This window comes from Saccostrea echinata, unplaced genomic scaffold (assembly GCF_033153115.1).
Source record: "Saccostrea echinata isolate AGI-Se365-2 ecotype Australia unplaced genomic scaffold, CSIRO_AGI_Sech_v1 ptg000008l, whole genome shotgun sequence".
Lineage (NCBI taxonomy): Eukaryota > Metazoa > Mollusca > Bivalvia > Ostreida > Ostreidae > Saccostrea > Saccostrea echinata.
In genome coordinates this window covers 11,087,268-11,103,631 of record NW_026889757.1, presented here as the reverse complement: position 1 = coordinate 11,103,631, position 16,364 = coordinate 11,087,268, and the positions used below count along the sequence as shown (strand labels likewise).

At 33.5% G+C, this 16,364-nt stretch overlaps 2 protein-coding genes across 2 annotated transcripts; both read left to right on the top strand.

The window, feature by feature from the left end:
* Positions 1-3,414: 3,414 nt before the first annotated feature.
* Positions 3,415-7,235, top strand: LOC133181112 (arylacetamide deacetylase-like). The gene is made up of 6 exons (XM_061315654.1): positions 3,415-3,561; positions 3,719-3,817; positions 4,181-4,304; positions 5,644-5,707; positions 5,953-6,074; positions 6,565-7,235. The coding sequence occupies exons 1-6, from the start codon at positions 3,415-3,417 to the stop codon at positions 7,233-7,235; spliced, it is 1,227 nt and encodes a 408-aa protein (XP_061171638.1).
* A 3,457-nt stretch (positions 7,236-10,692) lies between these two features.
* Positions 10,693-12,641, top strand: LOC133181423 (uncharacterized). Its single transcript, XM_061315933.1, has 2 exons — positions 10,693-10,743; positions 11,208-12,641. Exon 2 carries the CDS (start codon positions 11,227-11,229, stop codon positions 12,436-12,438), a length of 1,212 nt encoding a protein of 403 aa, XP_061171917.1. The 5' UTR covers positions 10,693-10,743; positions 11,208-11,226; the 3' UTR covers positions 12,439-12,641.
* The last annotated feature ends 3,723 nt before the right edge of the window (positions 12,642-16,364 follow it).

Sequence of the window (16,364 nt, the reverse complement as noted above, 5' to 3'; positions counted from 1 at the left end):
GAGGCATGTACCTCAGGTGACAATCGGATCTCAAGCGTTTCTGGTTTAAATAAATCATATCAATAATTCAAAATAAAATTTAAAAAAATCCGATTTCCGATGCCAAGAATTGGACTTGATATTTGGCTGTTTTTTGAGATTATGGCTACAGTGACTGGGAGATCGAGCAATATGAAATGTATAAAGATAACGAACAGTATTCAATCTCAAAAGTCCATTAAAAATACAAATTTTGGAGCAGAGCAAACACAGACCTCTAAAACATCAGAGGTGGGATCAGGTGCCAAGGAGGAGTGAGCATCCCCTGCAGACCGGTCACACCCGCCGTGTGCTCCTTGTCATGATCGGGTAATTACGGAAAAATCCGTCGACAATTCAGTGTGTAAATAATGGCCTAACAATTAGTATGAAAAACGTCAGTTAGCATTTGACTTAATTATAAATTGTATTTGCTGACAAGGTCATTGTATCGACCATAGAACTTATAGACTGCTGATATTCTTGTTTCATCAACTTGTTTGTCAATAACTTACCTCGTTTTAGAAATTGTTCATACCTAGAGCATGCTCTTGCGTATCGAATCAACTGAGAGATATAAATCCCATACGCAGGCGATGAAGATATATTGCTGCATAAGTAAGGGAAGTTGACGATTGAAAAGTTAAAGTCATCACGTTTATAAATAATAAAGCTTGGTTGTTAGATTACCATTAACGTCTTTTTCTAGTAAAATATTCAAATATGAAACAGATGTGTCCGACTCTGTGGTATCTTTTATTTCAAGCTCACTGGGATATATCGTATAGACATACGAATGGAAATAACCATTGTTAATTGACAATACGTCGTCGATATATCTAAATATCAAGTTGAAGGCCACAGCAAGAGTTTTCTTCTTTTCACGTACAAGATTTTGAACTTCAAATGAGACGCAATTTAAAAGTTTAAAAGTGGTCAGTCATTTTATTAGAAAACAATGCTCTTCTTGATAGAAATAGTCTGATGTACAGGAAAAATAAGTCAAAAATAGGTTTTATAATGCCCTGCATTGCTTAGAAATATTTTTAAGCTTATACAAACTACACGTAAATCGGAAAATACCCACCGCATTAGCGTACGCAATTTAATGTGATAGAATATAGTATAGAATATACATGTAGTATATTAGTACAGCCTTGGTTGCATGGTGATGAGCAGTCTTAAAATGCCTGATCCCGTTGTTTACATACATGTGCAAAAATACGCCTCAGTTTCCACTGAATGATCCCCCTTTCTCCATATTCTTAAGTACCAGATACAATTTAACGTATAATTCTTAAAACATGTATCAATTTTGAAACCATTTGAATGTGTTTCATTAAAATAAGACTGTAAACGTCCCCCAATATCGCTCTCTTTCAAAAATAAATTAAAATCTCTATCATCATGTTGATTTAATACATGACACAAAACTAGGTTTTTCTTTCTAACTCTTTCTACTTTAAGTATTTCATCATTTTCAGATGATTCATTTTAAGCTTAAAAATAAGTTATTTGAACAACAGTATTGCTGGCTGAATTCAAATGAACAGGTTTAGCGAACAACTTTGTCATTGATATAACAAATTGAGTAAAAAATTATTGGATTTGTCTTAGTCTTATTGAAATCTGGTAAAAAAAAATCGCAAGTCTTAGAATCTATGAATGCGTTTTCTTCAGTCCCACAGGTCAGAGACAGACAAAAACAGACTGCATCAAGATACACAGATCCTTTTTTTTTAATCAAACGACGTATCAAAAACAGTATGTATTAAAAATAGCAATTTCTGAAAAATTCTTTTAAAAGGCTTTTCCTCTTAGAGTTGGTCTGATTTCAGTCAAACTGTCTTGGTACACAAGTAGACAACGTAAAGGCATGTACATATTGACAAATAATGTAGCCATGGTTACAGAAATTGGAATTTCTTAGAAATTCTACTATTGTGTTGGGGGGGGGGGGTCAAAAGTGTTTATGTTTAGATCAATATTTTCAAATCAATATTTTTTAAAGCATCATTTAATTTATAGCATCCAATAAAAGGAGGTGCTTTAAATTATGCAAAAAAACCTAAATATAATGTAAAATAAGTGTATAATTAAGAAATTATGATACTTAAATGTTGACAAGACGACAATGTACAAGTTAGAACAAGTGTTGACACCTATACGCTTCCGTATTTGATTACTAGTAGGAATTGTGTGTTGACTGAGAGTCAATACTTGATTAGCTAAACCAGTTATCTTTGGAAGTAAAACACTATTTTTACGATATGACCTCTTACAATTTATTAATATTATAATAATCCATACTAAAGTGTTATACTACATTTACATTGTAGGAATATTCCGCATGATAATCTAACGTGTAAACAAAATAGGAAATTAATATTGGGGTAGAAATTGCCAACGTAATACACAGTCTCTTCTATGGATTGAGGTGCAAAATGTAGGACGCTTAGGGAAGGCAATAAAAAGGTAGGGTATGTATATACAGCTAGTTTATTTTTCTTTTTAACAGAAGCTAAGGAATGATTCAAGATAATTTTCATGTAAAATGGATCAAAATGTTGCCGAATCTGTGAAATAAAACACACAATCCCTCTAAGTATTATTAAATAAACTGTTATTTACATTTTCAACTTGTGGAGTTTTAGTGAAACTTCTAATAAAATGTGGTAACATGGGAGGGAGGGGGAGAAATAAAATTGTATCATTAATCAGTTCGACCCCACCCTCCCCCTAAATAATATTTACTATAGAAAAACTAACTTAAGTCGTATCCCCTGAACATGCTATACATTAGAAAATAAAAATGGTGCTGCTGTTCCTGTGTTTTTCCCCTAAAAAATTGATAATATGAATCAGATATAACGATATATACTACCCAATTTAGAATTAAAATGTGAAACTTCATATCGATTTCTAATACATGTATATAATGATTAAATGAAAATTGAATTAGTCACAAAGCATAATCTAACAGATTTTGTGCTTTTTAAATAGGGAATCACTTAAAATATTGCCTCTTTGAAACAGAATTAAATTGATATGACCATACTGTGTTGGAATTTTCTCCAAAACTTTCATTTCCTATTTTTTTTCTTTTAGAGAGGCATATTTTTTTAAAAAAAAATTGATAATTGAAAAAAAGAAGTGTCCCGAAGTGTACGTAAGATTTAACATTGTGTTGAGATTAGTCTAGTGGTTAAGCAGGTTGTTCATTTATCGAGAATGATTTGTTTTGACCTGTTCGAATTCTGGAATGGCTGGTGTATGCGCAGGCACAAATTTCAATGTCAATTTACATTTCACTTTTTTCAGAAAGTGCTACATTCTTTTTCTCATTGTGATTTTTATCTTAATTTACTTACTGACTTTTCTGCTTCCAGGAAAAAAATGGATAAATATAAGTTCCTTTTGGTTATTCTGTCAGCGGCCCTGGTGGGACTGGCGTACCATCTCTACACACCTATGCCACCGGAAGCAGAAGAACCTTACCAGCAGATGGCGTTTCTAGCAAAATTCAAACTTGTCATGGGTTTTGTAAGTGTGCTCTATTTTCTGAATTTTTATACATGTATGCTCGATCCATCTTCTGTTGGCATGGTTGGAACTTATTCTATAATGTCTCTATGTTCTCTTCATGCTATTGGGGATACATTTTTTTTTAGCTTTGACATGCATATTCTGGCAATTTCAGGTTTCTCTTCTAGATGTGCTTGGAATTGGAGATGGTGTATCAACTTACAGAAAATTAAGGTCCATCAAACCAGTTATCGATCCAAACGACACTGTCACAGTTCTGTATTTTATTTTTAATTAAAGAGTTTTTTTTTTTTTGGCTGCTTCAGATACTATTTTACATAAATATTGTTTCACACTCCAAAAAAGAAGTACTTAGACTATGCATTCTAAATGTAGAACCTTTAAAAACACACAGAGCGGGTAATTATAGCGATAGGAGTTCAGGCTTCCGATGAAATTAAACAATTAATCATTGAAATGCAAATTAATAGTGATTAAAGTTTTATGATTTCCTGCTGGATAAGCTTTCATTACTTATAAGTTTTCACATTGGAACATTAAAATTACTAAAATTTGTAAACAATACATTTTAAATTCTTTGATTCAAATTCTGTTTTAATCTCTTTTTATATATTAGTCTGTGGATGACACATTTGATGGAGTATATGTACGAGTATATAGCCCGAAAAACCATCCGAAGGACAAACTGTTACCTGGACTGGTGTTCTACCATGGAGGGGGTTGGGTGTTCGGATCCAGAGGTATTAGTTCCACTTCCAAATATTCCGTAAGAATATTTTATCGATACAACACTGTTGATTTTGGAGTGAAACCTTTCTGATCGACATACACTAGGGAAGAAATTTTGTATTGGAATAGGCAGTGCCTGGGTGTAAATAACACAGATAATAGAAAAAAAGGGAATGAAAATAGAGGTCGGAATTCACAGTGAAACGATTTGCACAAGTGTCGGACTAGACAGTTTTTACTATAATTCTCCTTTAAAATTTCAAGTATATGTAACCTAAATGAATAGCTTCTCCGGCATACAAATTATCTGGCCTCTGTATACAAGTTATTTTTCTATAGATATTATCGACATGCAAGACAATTATGTCAAAATGCAGCATAAGTATGTCGAAATCCAACATAACCACGTTGACGTGCAAGAAAAATGATATCAGATACGATTTGGAAAATTATTCATAAATTATCAAATATTGCAAACATGTAACTACTATGCTAGATGCAACTTATATTTATATCGGCATACAACTTAGTTATGCTATATGACTATGTTGACATAACTCATTTATGTTGACCTGTAACTTATTAATGCAAAAGCAACGCTACGGATATAGCTAAAACTAAAGGCTGAACACGACTCCTAAAATGCAACACGCCATATTAGTTTTCCTATCTCCGATATCAGCATTGGATGTATATATCCTTCAAATTCGTTACGGCTGATTGTACTCCTGGAACTAATTACCGACGTATTGTGTTTCTTAGTACGTTGTTTTAGTGTTGACATTTTATTTCATTGTTAACTTTTTATTTCATTGTTAACTTGTTTACTTTTAGTAGTTTTTTAGTTTTTCAAGCCGTTTGTTAACCATGAGCGGATCTAGGGGAAAGGGGGGGGGGGTGGCTCTCCCTGAAATTTGCCATGTCAATTAATGTAGAATAAAGTAACTAAAGAATGACCTTGAAACCCCCCCCCAACACCCAGAAAACGCAGACCCCTCTGAGGCTGGTAGGAAGAGTCATAGTAGTGAAGGAAAGCGGTGCAACATCCCCGCACAACAAATTTCTGATTTGAATTTTGGGGGGGGGGGGCTGGATGGAAACACCCCCCCCCCCGCCTTATATAATACAAAAGTTTTGCGTTTATTTGCGAAAAATATTTTTGTTACCTACGAAAATAAGCTTAATGGACTTTCGTAGATTTGTTTTGTTTTTGTTTTTTTGACTTGTCAAAAAAAAAAAGCTCCTTGCACTGAGCCGCCCCCCCTTTCTAAAATTTCTGGATCCGCCACTGCAATGTGTCAACATTTTTAGTCTCTGTATTTTTTAATAGACAGTGATAATATTTTTTAGATTCCCATGACCCAATGATGAGAAGATTCGTAAGAAGGAAGCAAATGGTTGTAGTGTCTGTTGAGTATGCTTCTAAATAAACTTTCCGAAGTATTGGGAGGGGGGTTGAATTAAATCAGCTAATGTTGAAAAATATCAGTTTGCACATAATTGTTGATACATTTTCATTCTGGTCAGGATTTTTAAAGGCTTGTTGACATTACCTTTTGTTTCAAGTATCCTACTCAAACTGACTCTGAGTTTCACTTTTAATTTTTCATCATTTTTTAAAAAAAAATCTTTTTCACTTGTTGCTGCATCTTTCTACAGATATCGCCTGGCTCCGGAATTTCCTTTCCCCGCCCCCATAGACGACTGTGTAAGTGCAACAAGTCACTTCCTTCGTCACGCCAAGAAATATAGAACTGATCCGAATAGGATTGGTGTCATGGGTAGGTGTTAATTGCTAGTGTAGTTTTTTTCATAATAAGACATCAATGATTTCTACACTAGTTTTTTTCATAATAAGACATAATGATTTCTAACGCCCTATTGAACCCCCAAAACAATAGCAGAAGACAAGATTTCGCGTCTTCTTGGGCCTTTGCGGCAAGCTCGGAAATTTACATCACCGAATGTTAAATTGTAGACAAAATGAAGTCGCGTCCTATTTTATTAAAGTATTGGATCGACAGAGTTGATTGTCCCTTCTGTTGTATATTTTTTTAGGTAATATCTTTACATTCAATGAAGTTAAGCTTCATACTCTAAAGATATCAAGAGGTAGCAATGTTTATAGAGAAGGGGGTTGTCATGGACGCTTACGTACATGTAACTCATTCGACTTTGTTTTTCCGCTTGTCGGAAAGACCTCATGATCAGAAGTTGCGATTAATTGTTTTGAAGAAATATGATTGCTTTCACACAGAAACTTTCTTATAGGAGATAGCGCTGGAGGAAATTTGGCGGCTGCAGTGGCACTCCGATTGTTGGGACCTAATTTTACCCACCTCCCAAAGATAAAGGTTCAAGTTCTCATATATCCAGCGCTACAGGCCTTTCAGTTTGCAACTCCAGCCTATGTTAAATACGCAGGAACTTCCGTCCCCGGTTTACTTAATTCCGAAAGAATGGCCGAATTCTGGTTAAGATACGCATTTGGACACGAATTCTTAACAGTAAATCATTTAGACCTGTTAGCTGGTAGGCATCTTACATCTGAATGGCTTGCCTCAGAGGAAGCCAGACATGTTAATATTCAAAATCTACCTCAAGAATTACGAGTCGGTGATTTTAGTGCAACTTCAAATACTGAAAAAAATGTAACTCTATCAAACTTTATAAAGCCTGTGTTTCTTAACCCCTCGTTTGCTCCTTTGATGGCAGACGATCGGAGTGTAGGCCAATTACCAAGTACTTATATACTGACGGCAGAATTCGACCCACTACGTGACGATGGTTTTTATATGACAAAGCGATTACAAACAATGAAGAAAAAAGTAGAACATAGGCATTTCACTGGAATGGATCATGGGTTCCTATCTATACAGAACTATAAAAATAGTTTAAAAGCTGTTGAGGAAATATGTGAATATCTGAATAAAGAATTATAACGTCTTATGTTTCTATTCTTTTTAATCCCACTCAGTGAGGTATGCACTAAAAGTCATGTTTCAAGGGACAATGCCAAATATTCCAAATGTAATTTAATTATACCAGTTATTCCTGTAAAAAGTGTCAAAAGAACTTATATTAACAAACCATAACCACCACAACATCTGATATAATTATTTTATTTTTATTATTTATTTTCTACTTTGGTTTGTATTCTTTTTAGTTATTTGTTACTCTTCAAGATTTTTTTAAACTTTGCACCTTTGCGAAATCCTGGGAATCCATAATTTTTAACCTCACTTTTAGTGAGCAACAAAAGAAATGGAACACCTTTTGCAAATGTACAAACCAAGATCTATCATCCCTAAGTTTTTTGATTTTATCTTTAACCGTTTTTTTTTCCAGGAGATGCAAACTTTTATCTTAAAAACACAAATTTGGCAATGACTCTCGACCGGAAGTGACGTTGTAATATATATATATATATATATATATATATATATATATATATATATATATATATATATATATGCCGTTTCTTTGATGTTTTATCACATCTGAAAGTTCCATGAAAATCAAGCGAACCATTTTCGAGAACTTACCTGCACAAAATCACTTAGAAAAATAAATCAAAATAAAAGAGAAAAGGGAACCGAGGAATAACAAGGTCTTCTATTGAAACAAATTACATTTATTTAATACCTGTTTCCTGGAGGTTAAAAAAGATGGATTTTTGAGTCCATCGGTCGGGAGAGGGTAAACAGAATTTTTTTAAAGACGGCCTTAAGGTGCCTTTTGATGTTTATTTTCAGTATTTCACCTCTCTCTCTCTCTTTTTTTTTTATCTTACTTATGTTATTCTCTGAGAAAAAATAATTTCAACAAAACAAGTTAAACAAAATAAACCTGTTAAGATTTGTCTCTCTTTTTATAAAGTCCAATCCAATATAGGCTCAAATTATGATAACTTAGGACAAATCAAGTACATTTTTTTTAAATATATCCAAAATAAAAGCACGATATACATTTTTTTGTATATATCCCATAGCGAAAAAATTATGATCATAATGCATTTTATTTAAAAATAGAAAAATGAAATAAATATGCATACGATTTTATTACTAGTGTTATGAACATTTTTTTTTTGTTACCTCAAAAATTTGGCAGAAAATGAAATGTTCCAATTAAGCACCTTAGTATATAATCAAATTTTAGTTTTTTATGCCCCAGGATCAAAAGATCCCAGGGGTATATTGATTTTGTCCTGTCTGTCTGTTTGTCTGTATGTTTGTCTGTCTGTCTGTTGTCAACTTTAACCTAGCACATAACTATTGCGCTATCAAGGGTAAGGCTTTAATAATTAACATGAGTGTTCATTACGACAAGACCTTTCCTTGGGTACCACGTGCACCATACATGACCTTTTGACCTTGACATTTGACCCAGTTTTGCAAAATTTTACCAAACTTTAACCTTGGCCATAACTTTTGAACGGTTGGTGCTAGGGTTTTCATACTTCACATGTGTAATCCTTGTGACAAGACCTTCCTTTGGATACCAACAACTTTGACCCTTTGACCTTGGAGTTTGACCTACTTTTGAAAAACTTTAACCTTGGCCATAACTTTTGAACAATTGGTGCTAGGGCTTTCATACTTCACATATGTAATCCTTGTGACAAGGCCTTTCTTTGGATACCAACAGCTCTGATCCTTTGACTTTGATCTTGGAGTTTGACCTACTTCTGGAAAACTTTAACCTTTGCAATAACTTTTGAACAGTTGGTGCTAGGGCATTCATATTTCACATGTGTATTTCTTGAGAGAAGGCCTTTCCTTTGGCACCATTAATTTTGACTATTTGACCTTGACCTTGATGTTTGACATACTTTTGAAATAAACGTTAACCTTTTCCATATCTATTCAATGGTTGGTGCTAGGCCTTTCATATTTCACAGGTTTATTCCTCGGGACAGGGCCTTACTTTGGGTGTCAACATATTTGATTTGCATTTGAGAAAGTTTAACCTTTGCTATAAGTTGCCATACGGGGGCATCAGTGTTTCACAAACACATCCCGTTTTTTTTTAAACATGAAATCAGGTTAATGCATTCAGTCACTTGCTACCATCCAAATATTTAATTTGCTCTGACATGTATAACTCGTTGTCTATCTTTGGTCGCTCAATAATCCTACTGACATAATGAATAGAGATTACTAAAGAAAATTACACAGATAGTTTCACCTATCACAGAAATTAATTTTTTATTATTTTTTAAAGAGATTCAGCTCTAATATTTGCATGTAGGATAAATAATTTATTTTATCGATTTGCGTTCTATCTTGTACACTCTCAGGTTGGGGAGCACATATTGTAAACTCCTTTTAAATAATCATAATTTAATAATTATCAGACAAAAAAATGAAAATGAAATTGAAAAATAATAGCAACAATTAAGACTTATTTTAAAGCAAATTTTTAAAATATTTTATTCATGATTTTATACAAGTAATCATTAAAGAATTATTTTACTGAACTAATAAAGAAATAACTCACTTTCTTACACAGGCACAAATAGATTGGCCGCTGCTGCTGCCAATAATAACTGACGATACTGGTTGTACGAGAATATTTTCAAATTCAATTTCCAGGGTCAAATACAGGTAGAATAAAATTGATGTTTGGGAAATTTGAAAATAAATAGATTGTTATCTTTATTAATATTTTTCAATGTTGTCTTCTAAAGTTACATAAAAAGGGTAAAAATAATAAGGGTATCGGCAAAAATTGATAATTTTAAATACCATAGAATTTCATATTTACATGATTTACACGTTGGTGAAAAAAATCCATGTTTCTAACAAGTGTCCTTATACGTATTTGATTCCTTATAATACGTATCGAGGGTCAATTTGAACAATTCCGTGGATATACCCTTAATACACGACTTTACAACTTCCAAGAACATTAATATTTAAGTTATATCTTTAAAAATGACATCACGTTTTTCATCGAAATCATATCCCTACGAAGCAAGCAGGAAATTGCCCCTTATGATTTATTCACAGAAAGTGACATTTCTAAAGGACTAAAGGTTTTTCAGCCCGAAATCATAATTAAACACAGCGCTTTTATTGGAAAATGATCTGTTGTTTTAAAATATATTTCAGCGGGGGAAAAAATCAAACAAAACCCCTTTGAAAATGTTTTACTCATGGTAATACATGTATACTAACTTGGTACATCGCTATTAGATAGAGGATTTTTGGAGATTTGTTTATTGAACGTATCTACTTTTTTCTAAATATATACCAGGGTATATCAAAATATTTAAGCTCAAATTTCACCGTTAAGCACTTGGAAATTTAAAACCACGGGTCACAATCTAATGTTTACATTACAAATCTCCCATACGTAAGGCATGTGACCCTGTTATCACGCATTGCGAAACCTCATTATCGACCTATAAAGCAACATCGATGAGTATATACCATCTCTAAGCAATAGGTAAGACGCTTATTTCTTCTTCCTACAGAGATAATGGTTAACATTAAAAATCCTCCATTAAGAAAACGGTTATGAATGTGTTTAAAAGTATGTAGTTGAAATAGACAAATACACTCCATGGTTCTGTAATGTTTATATACATGTACTACTTTATATTTGTATAAAAGCGTATTGAGTTACTTGATTGAAACAAATGAAACTATTTTCTTTTAACATTAAATCCTGCAATTCCACTGAAATATTTCATACGATGATCTATTTACGTTTCAATAATATCGTACGTCCTGGTTGCTTAACACATTTTGTACACGTACTTCCTTTGTTTTCATGATTAACATACATTTGCACTGCTCAGGTTGTTTTAACGATTTTTGTTCTTATTGTAAAGCGTTAAAACAGTGTAAGGTTAACCAGAAAAGAAACAGTTTCTTTCTAAAATATTTAATTACAATTTTTGTCTGCAGATTTTCTATATAAAACAAAATGGTACATGGAACCGGAAGTTTTGGTGGTGGTGGTGGTGGAGGCGGATTTAGCGGTGGTGGGGGATTTTCTTTCACGACAACTACAATCCACACCCATCACTTACATTCAAGGAGAAATCATGGCGAAGAAGGGGACTGCGACTGCTCGTGGATATGTGTGTGTTTCTGCTGTCGCGGACAATCTTTTCAAGTCCGAATTTGCACGTTATGGACTTGGATCGTAGCAATAATTCTGACAACTTCTTTGATAACAGTTTTCCATGTGAACAAGACACAAAATGTTGAAGCTACGGTAACAGATATGCGAAAGGTTCCGAAAAAGTTTTCGGAAACATTTTGCGATGGTGTAACCATAACGTCACACAAATCGACGTTTAACGCATATTTAATGGACGGAGAACCCTCTAATTATCTAGAAGGATTACAAAATGTAACATTCAAGAAGAAAACGCAAATAAAATACAATAGTTATGAATACTGGGGGTTTTACTTGTTGGCCAACTCCAGGATTCAAATCTCTGCATGCCCGGATTCTTCTCTAGAATTTATAATAATTAAAGGTGAAGACGATTTCAAAAAGTTTAAAAACGACGAATGTTTTTACACGTGTAGTGTTTTAAGTAACTCTTTATATTGTTATTCTAACAAACCTGCTGTGTTTCATTACACAGTCAAGGCAGATGATGAGTATTACTTAATATTTGCAAATCGATATATCATGCCATACCCAACCGTTCTGGCGGTCAATTTCACGTTGGACAAGCGTTTGTATGATCTCTCGAATAATGTGGCGGAATGTACTAATTCTCAGGCTTCTCCTTCCTGCACTCTACATTTCCCATCACTTCACAAACATCCATCTATCGTTCTAAATGTCACTTCCAGTTCCGACACTGAAGGAGATGCTGAAATTGAAGTAACTTGCATTTCGAGGAAATGGGTATATGTGATGATATTTTTTCTAATCCCAACAGTACTTGGATTATTAGGAACTATTCTTATTGTAAAAAAATACCGAAAGAAATCAACACAGGCACCAACTTCGACTCGTTCTTCCGCTCCTTTCAATGCACTTCCGGATGTTTTGGAAGAAAGTCAGGAACCATCCGTTCCAGCTGCAAGGTCTGGATACGGGGCAGTGATGTCGCCTCCCAAATATAAGGAGAACGGGGGAGCTCCGCCAAGTTATGAAGAAGCTACAAAGAAGTGAAATTGACATCCTTATGTGAGCACAATTTTACTTTGTGTTCACATTTTTGTAATACAATTGAACATGTCATTTATAATTTGATATTCTAGAGAATAGAAAGTGATATTTTCTCTGGAAACTCTTTTCTGTTTTAATTTGTGCCATTTCCAGACTCTTATAAATTATCAGATATCTATACTACTATATTAAAATAATGACTCGAATTTTTGGCCTTTAATACCGATAAATCGGAAGGGTACTGTCTTTTTGTCATCTCCCTCGGGAGATGACACATTAAGTTTGAATCACCGGAAGTAAAGTCCTAGTGTAAGCTGCCATTGATAAGCTGGCAAAGGGACTGACGATGACACGATTTCTAAATATAGAGATGTAAACCAAATTGACCAAAGTCTTCTTATTATTATTAAACAAAATGGTCCATCTTAAAGTTAAAGTAAAACTACACCAGTGTTCATTAAGAGTAATAGAGGTAGGATCACTTGGGTGGTGGTGGGTCTTCATTAACGGTTTATATACATAAACATTGCATCTAGGCTATTGCGTAAAACGATGGTCAGCGCGCGGGGATCAAAATACACAAAGCAAGGCATATTGAATGTATCAGCCAAGGCGTGGATCCAAGATTTACTGACGAAAGAAAACAGTGAAAACATTGAAATAACAACTCACATTAAATGCATAAATACAATGGCAAAAACTTTACTTTTATGTGTACTTTAGTCAATCGATAATTAATGCCGTATATATGAAAAATAAAACAGAACTTATTCAAAAAAAAAAAATAATTATAATAAAGTTCGAAGAAAAGAAATTTTGCCTAAAAACACAATTTAGGCAGAAACATAAATGTCTCTGGTTTAAGTAACTCAGTGCTGCAGGCATTGGAATAAAGATCATAAAGAATCATTATATTTTAAGTATTTTCTCGGATGTGTGCACTATATTCTTTTTTATTTAAATTTACCGGCCCCTGTAGAAAAGTATTAGGAAAACATACAGTTTTCTTTACCTGGCTCGGATTTTAAGAGTTAATAAACAAAGCAACTGTTATCATTTTCTTTATGCAATTCTAATTTGCGTTTTTTGTCAATGAGAAAAGGTAAAAAAAAATCACTCCTCGTATTCTTGAAATAAAGCCAAAATTATAAAATGTGTGTCTCATGAAACAGCCTATAAAATCGATGTTGGTAGATTGGGGTTCTTTTCGATGTGTTAATACTTAATTTTAAATGGTAACGTTTCAATTTTATTACCTTTCTATGCATGATTTTTTCCCAGGAGCCGATACATGTACATGTACTTATATTATACATAATATAGCGTTAACACATGAATCTGCATATTGGCAGCAGAAGGACATGATGCAGGAGTGTCTCAATTTTCCCCTTGATATTCAAAGTGGCTCGATAATCAATCAAATCCCAGTGGCTCGATGGCCAAGTCACTTCAGACGATACGATTAAGGAAAATAAGGAAAGTCTTGGAATTAATTCAGGTTCAGATTAATTTAAGTTGGCGCTTTAAAACTTCTTTGCTGCCGTAGTAGGCGGCTAAGAACTAAAGTCAAAAGGAACGCTAAGTTTATATCCATCTTCTTTCGGAATAATTGTTAAAGCTATATATGGCGTATCTGAGCTAAAAAATAAAAATACGAGATTGGGTGTAGCTAAACATGATATATGTTATTTACGTTGAAATTAAATATTTCACCGATTTTGAATTTGAATAACCTCATGTTTCCATAGTTCGACTGATTAAAAAAAAAATTAAACTGTGTCTGTTAATTAAAATCTGAATCGGTAAATAAATCGGTTTTTGCTTTAAATTTCTAATATCTTTGAAACGTGATTGATTTAAATTGTGTAATTTACAGGAAAGTCCTATTTTTATATAAAGTAATAAAACAAATAGAAAGATCTTTTTAACATAGGTAGTCTGAACTTATTTTTTAAAAAAAAAAACCGTAATATATGACTTTAAATAATTCTTACGAATATTTCTCAGTGGTTAGAATTTTTTACAGACATGATACAAAATATATTTAACCTGAATAAAGCATATTTACAACAGGTAAAATAATACAGGCACATAGCACCAGGAGGGCCGTCCCCTTCCACTTTTTTCCCCAAACATTGAAAAGGCGCACCCTTGACCCCTCTTCCACCTTTTGTTGCAGTATGGTACGTCAAATCATCCCATGAGAATGTATTATAATATAAAATATGTTTGTCGGAAAAGTTGTAATCCCTCCTTCCAAGAAAAAAAAATGTTGAGTTTGGATAGCCCCCTTTTCTCCTTGTCAAAGATTGTTCAGCTAAATCGTCGATTTTTTTTTTTGTCCTCCACTCCCCATTTTTTCAAAAGCGATACTACTGCTTGTAATAGCTGAGAAAATAATATAACATTCCACTGTTTATTCTGTGACATTAATGAAGCCAAAGAGATGACATTTCAGGCTTTCTGGAAAGCCAAACTTGTGTTTTATATATTTTAAACATCAGTGGTACTTGAAGATTACCAATTTGTTTTTATTTTTTCTCAATTAAGCTTCGCTAATTAATAATCAACGAAAATTCCTCAAAAAATTCCGGAAATCATCTGGATTTTTTGGATTTTACAATCTTGCGCGTGCGCATTACATTCACGCTAAATCACGGTGTTCAAATCAATCTCCCTTGCAGAGTTGTCGTTCGTTTCTCTCTTATACACGAATGTATGAGCCGTTGGTCGAGAGTGTGTTCAAATCAGAGAAGACAAAAGTAAATACTAAGTAGATATATATTTGTTATTGTATAATTTCTCTAATACGAAATCAGTAATATATACGAACAGAATATACAGCAAATTTCCAATGAAAATTTACATGTATTTGTCATAGGAGTCGGACCCGGGGGGGGGGGGTGGCTAGGGGGCTTAGCCCCCCTTTTTTTGCAAAGATAGACACAATATAGGCATTGAAAATTGGGGCTTACCTTTCTTCGTGGGTTTAGCTCCCCCCCAACTTTCAAATAGCCACCCCACTTTCAATTTGCTTCTGACGCCTATGTTTGTATTATCGTAATCGTTTCTGAGTTTATATCCATACAAATGTGATATTGTGGCCACGTGGGTAATCATTCGCCATCTCGGAGACACATTTATTATATGTTATTTTATTTATATCTCTGACCATCTCAACGGAGGCAAAAAGCTCATGATCGTAGGAGCAACATTAATGTAACTAACCGATTTATTTTATCCCTCCTTTCTTTTATGCTTTTTTGAGGGGAACTGAAGGGGGGGGGGGGTGTTACAACTCCAGTTAGAATCACATCTTAGTGAAGTAGGCATTCTTTTTCCGCCAAAAATTACAATAATAACTACTATATAAAAATTATAGACTCGAATTTTTGGCCTTTAATACCGATAAATCGGAAGAATACTGTCTTTTGTTTTATATATTTTAAACATCATTGGTACTTGAAGATTACCAATTTGTTTTTATTTTTTCTCAATTAAGCTTCTATTTTTATTACTTTTTCTATGTACTAATTCAAGGATATTACATTAATTTTTATCAAAACAGACAGTCTTTTACAGATTATATACCTAGCTATTACCTGTGTATATATAAAGTATATGTATTAGCCGTGCTTAACTCTTTTATTGTTGAGGTCATATTTTGAACAAGTTGAGACTTGCAGTGTTAAAATTGTTACAAAAATTTTTACACCTTTACTTTAATAACTGATTGTGTAAAAATACCAGCTTAGCACATTTCTTCATTTTCATTACTTTGCTTGATATGTATCAGCAGTGTGCTCAACTCTTTGCTGTTGTCATATGTTCAATGAACATCCATAATTTCTTTTATTAAATTTGTTTGGAAGGGTGGAATTTATGTAAGCTCCGGCGTGATTCTAACTCATGACTTGATTTATAGCTAA

What these genes read in the sequence shown, in the direction of transcription:
- LOC133181112 (XM_061315654.1), top strand. Translation starts at nt 3,415, where the DNA reads ATGGATAAATATAAGTTCCTTTTGGTTATTCTGTCAGCGGCCCTGGTG. An exon ending in TCAAACTTGTCATGGGTTTT is followed by an intron (nt 3,562 to 3,718) that starts GTAAGTGTGCTC and finishes TGGCAATTTCAG; the next exon opens with GTTTCTCTTCTAGATGTGCT. An exon ending in GAATAGGATTGGTGTCATGG is followed by an intron (nt 6,075 to 6,564) that starts GTAGGTGTTAAT and finishes ACTTTCTTATAG; the next exon opens with GAGATAGCGCTGGAGGAAAT.
- LOC133181423 (XM_061315933.1), top strand. Translation starts at nt 11,227, where the DNA reads ATGGTACATGGAACCGGAAGTTTTGGTGGTGGTGGTGGTGGAGGCGGA.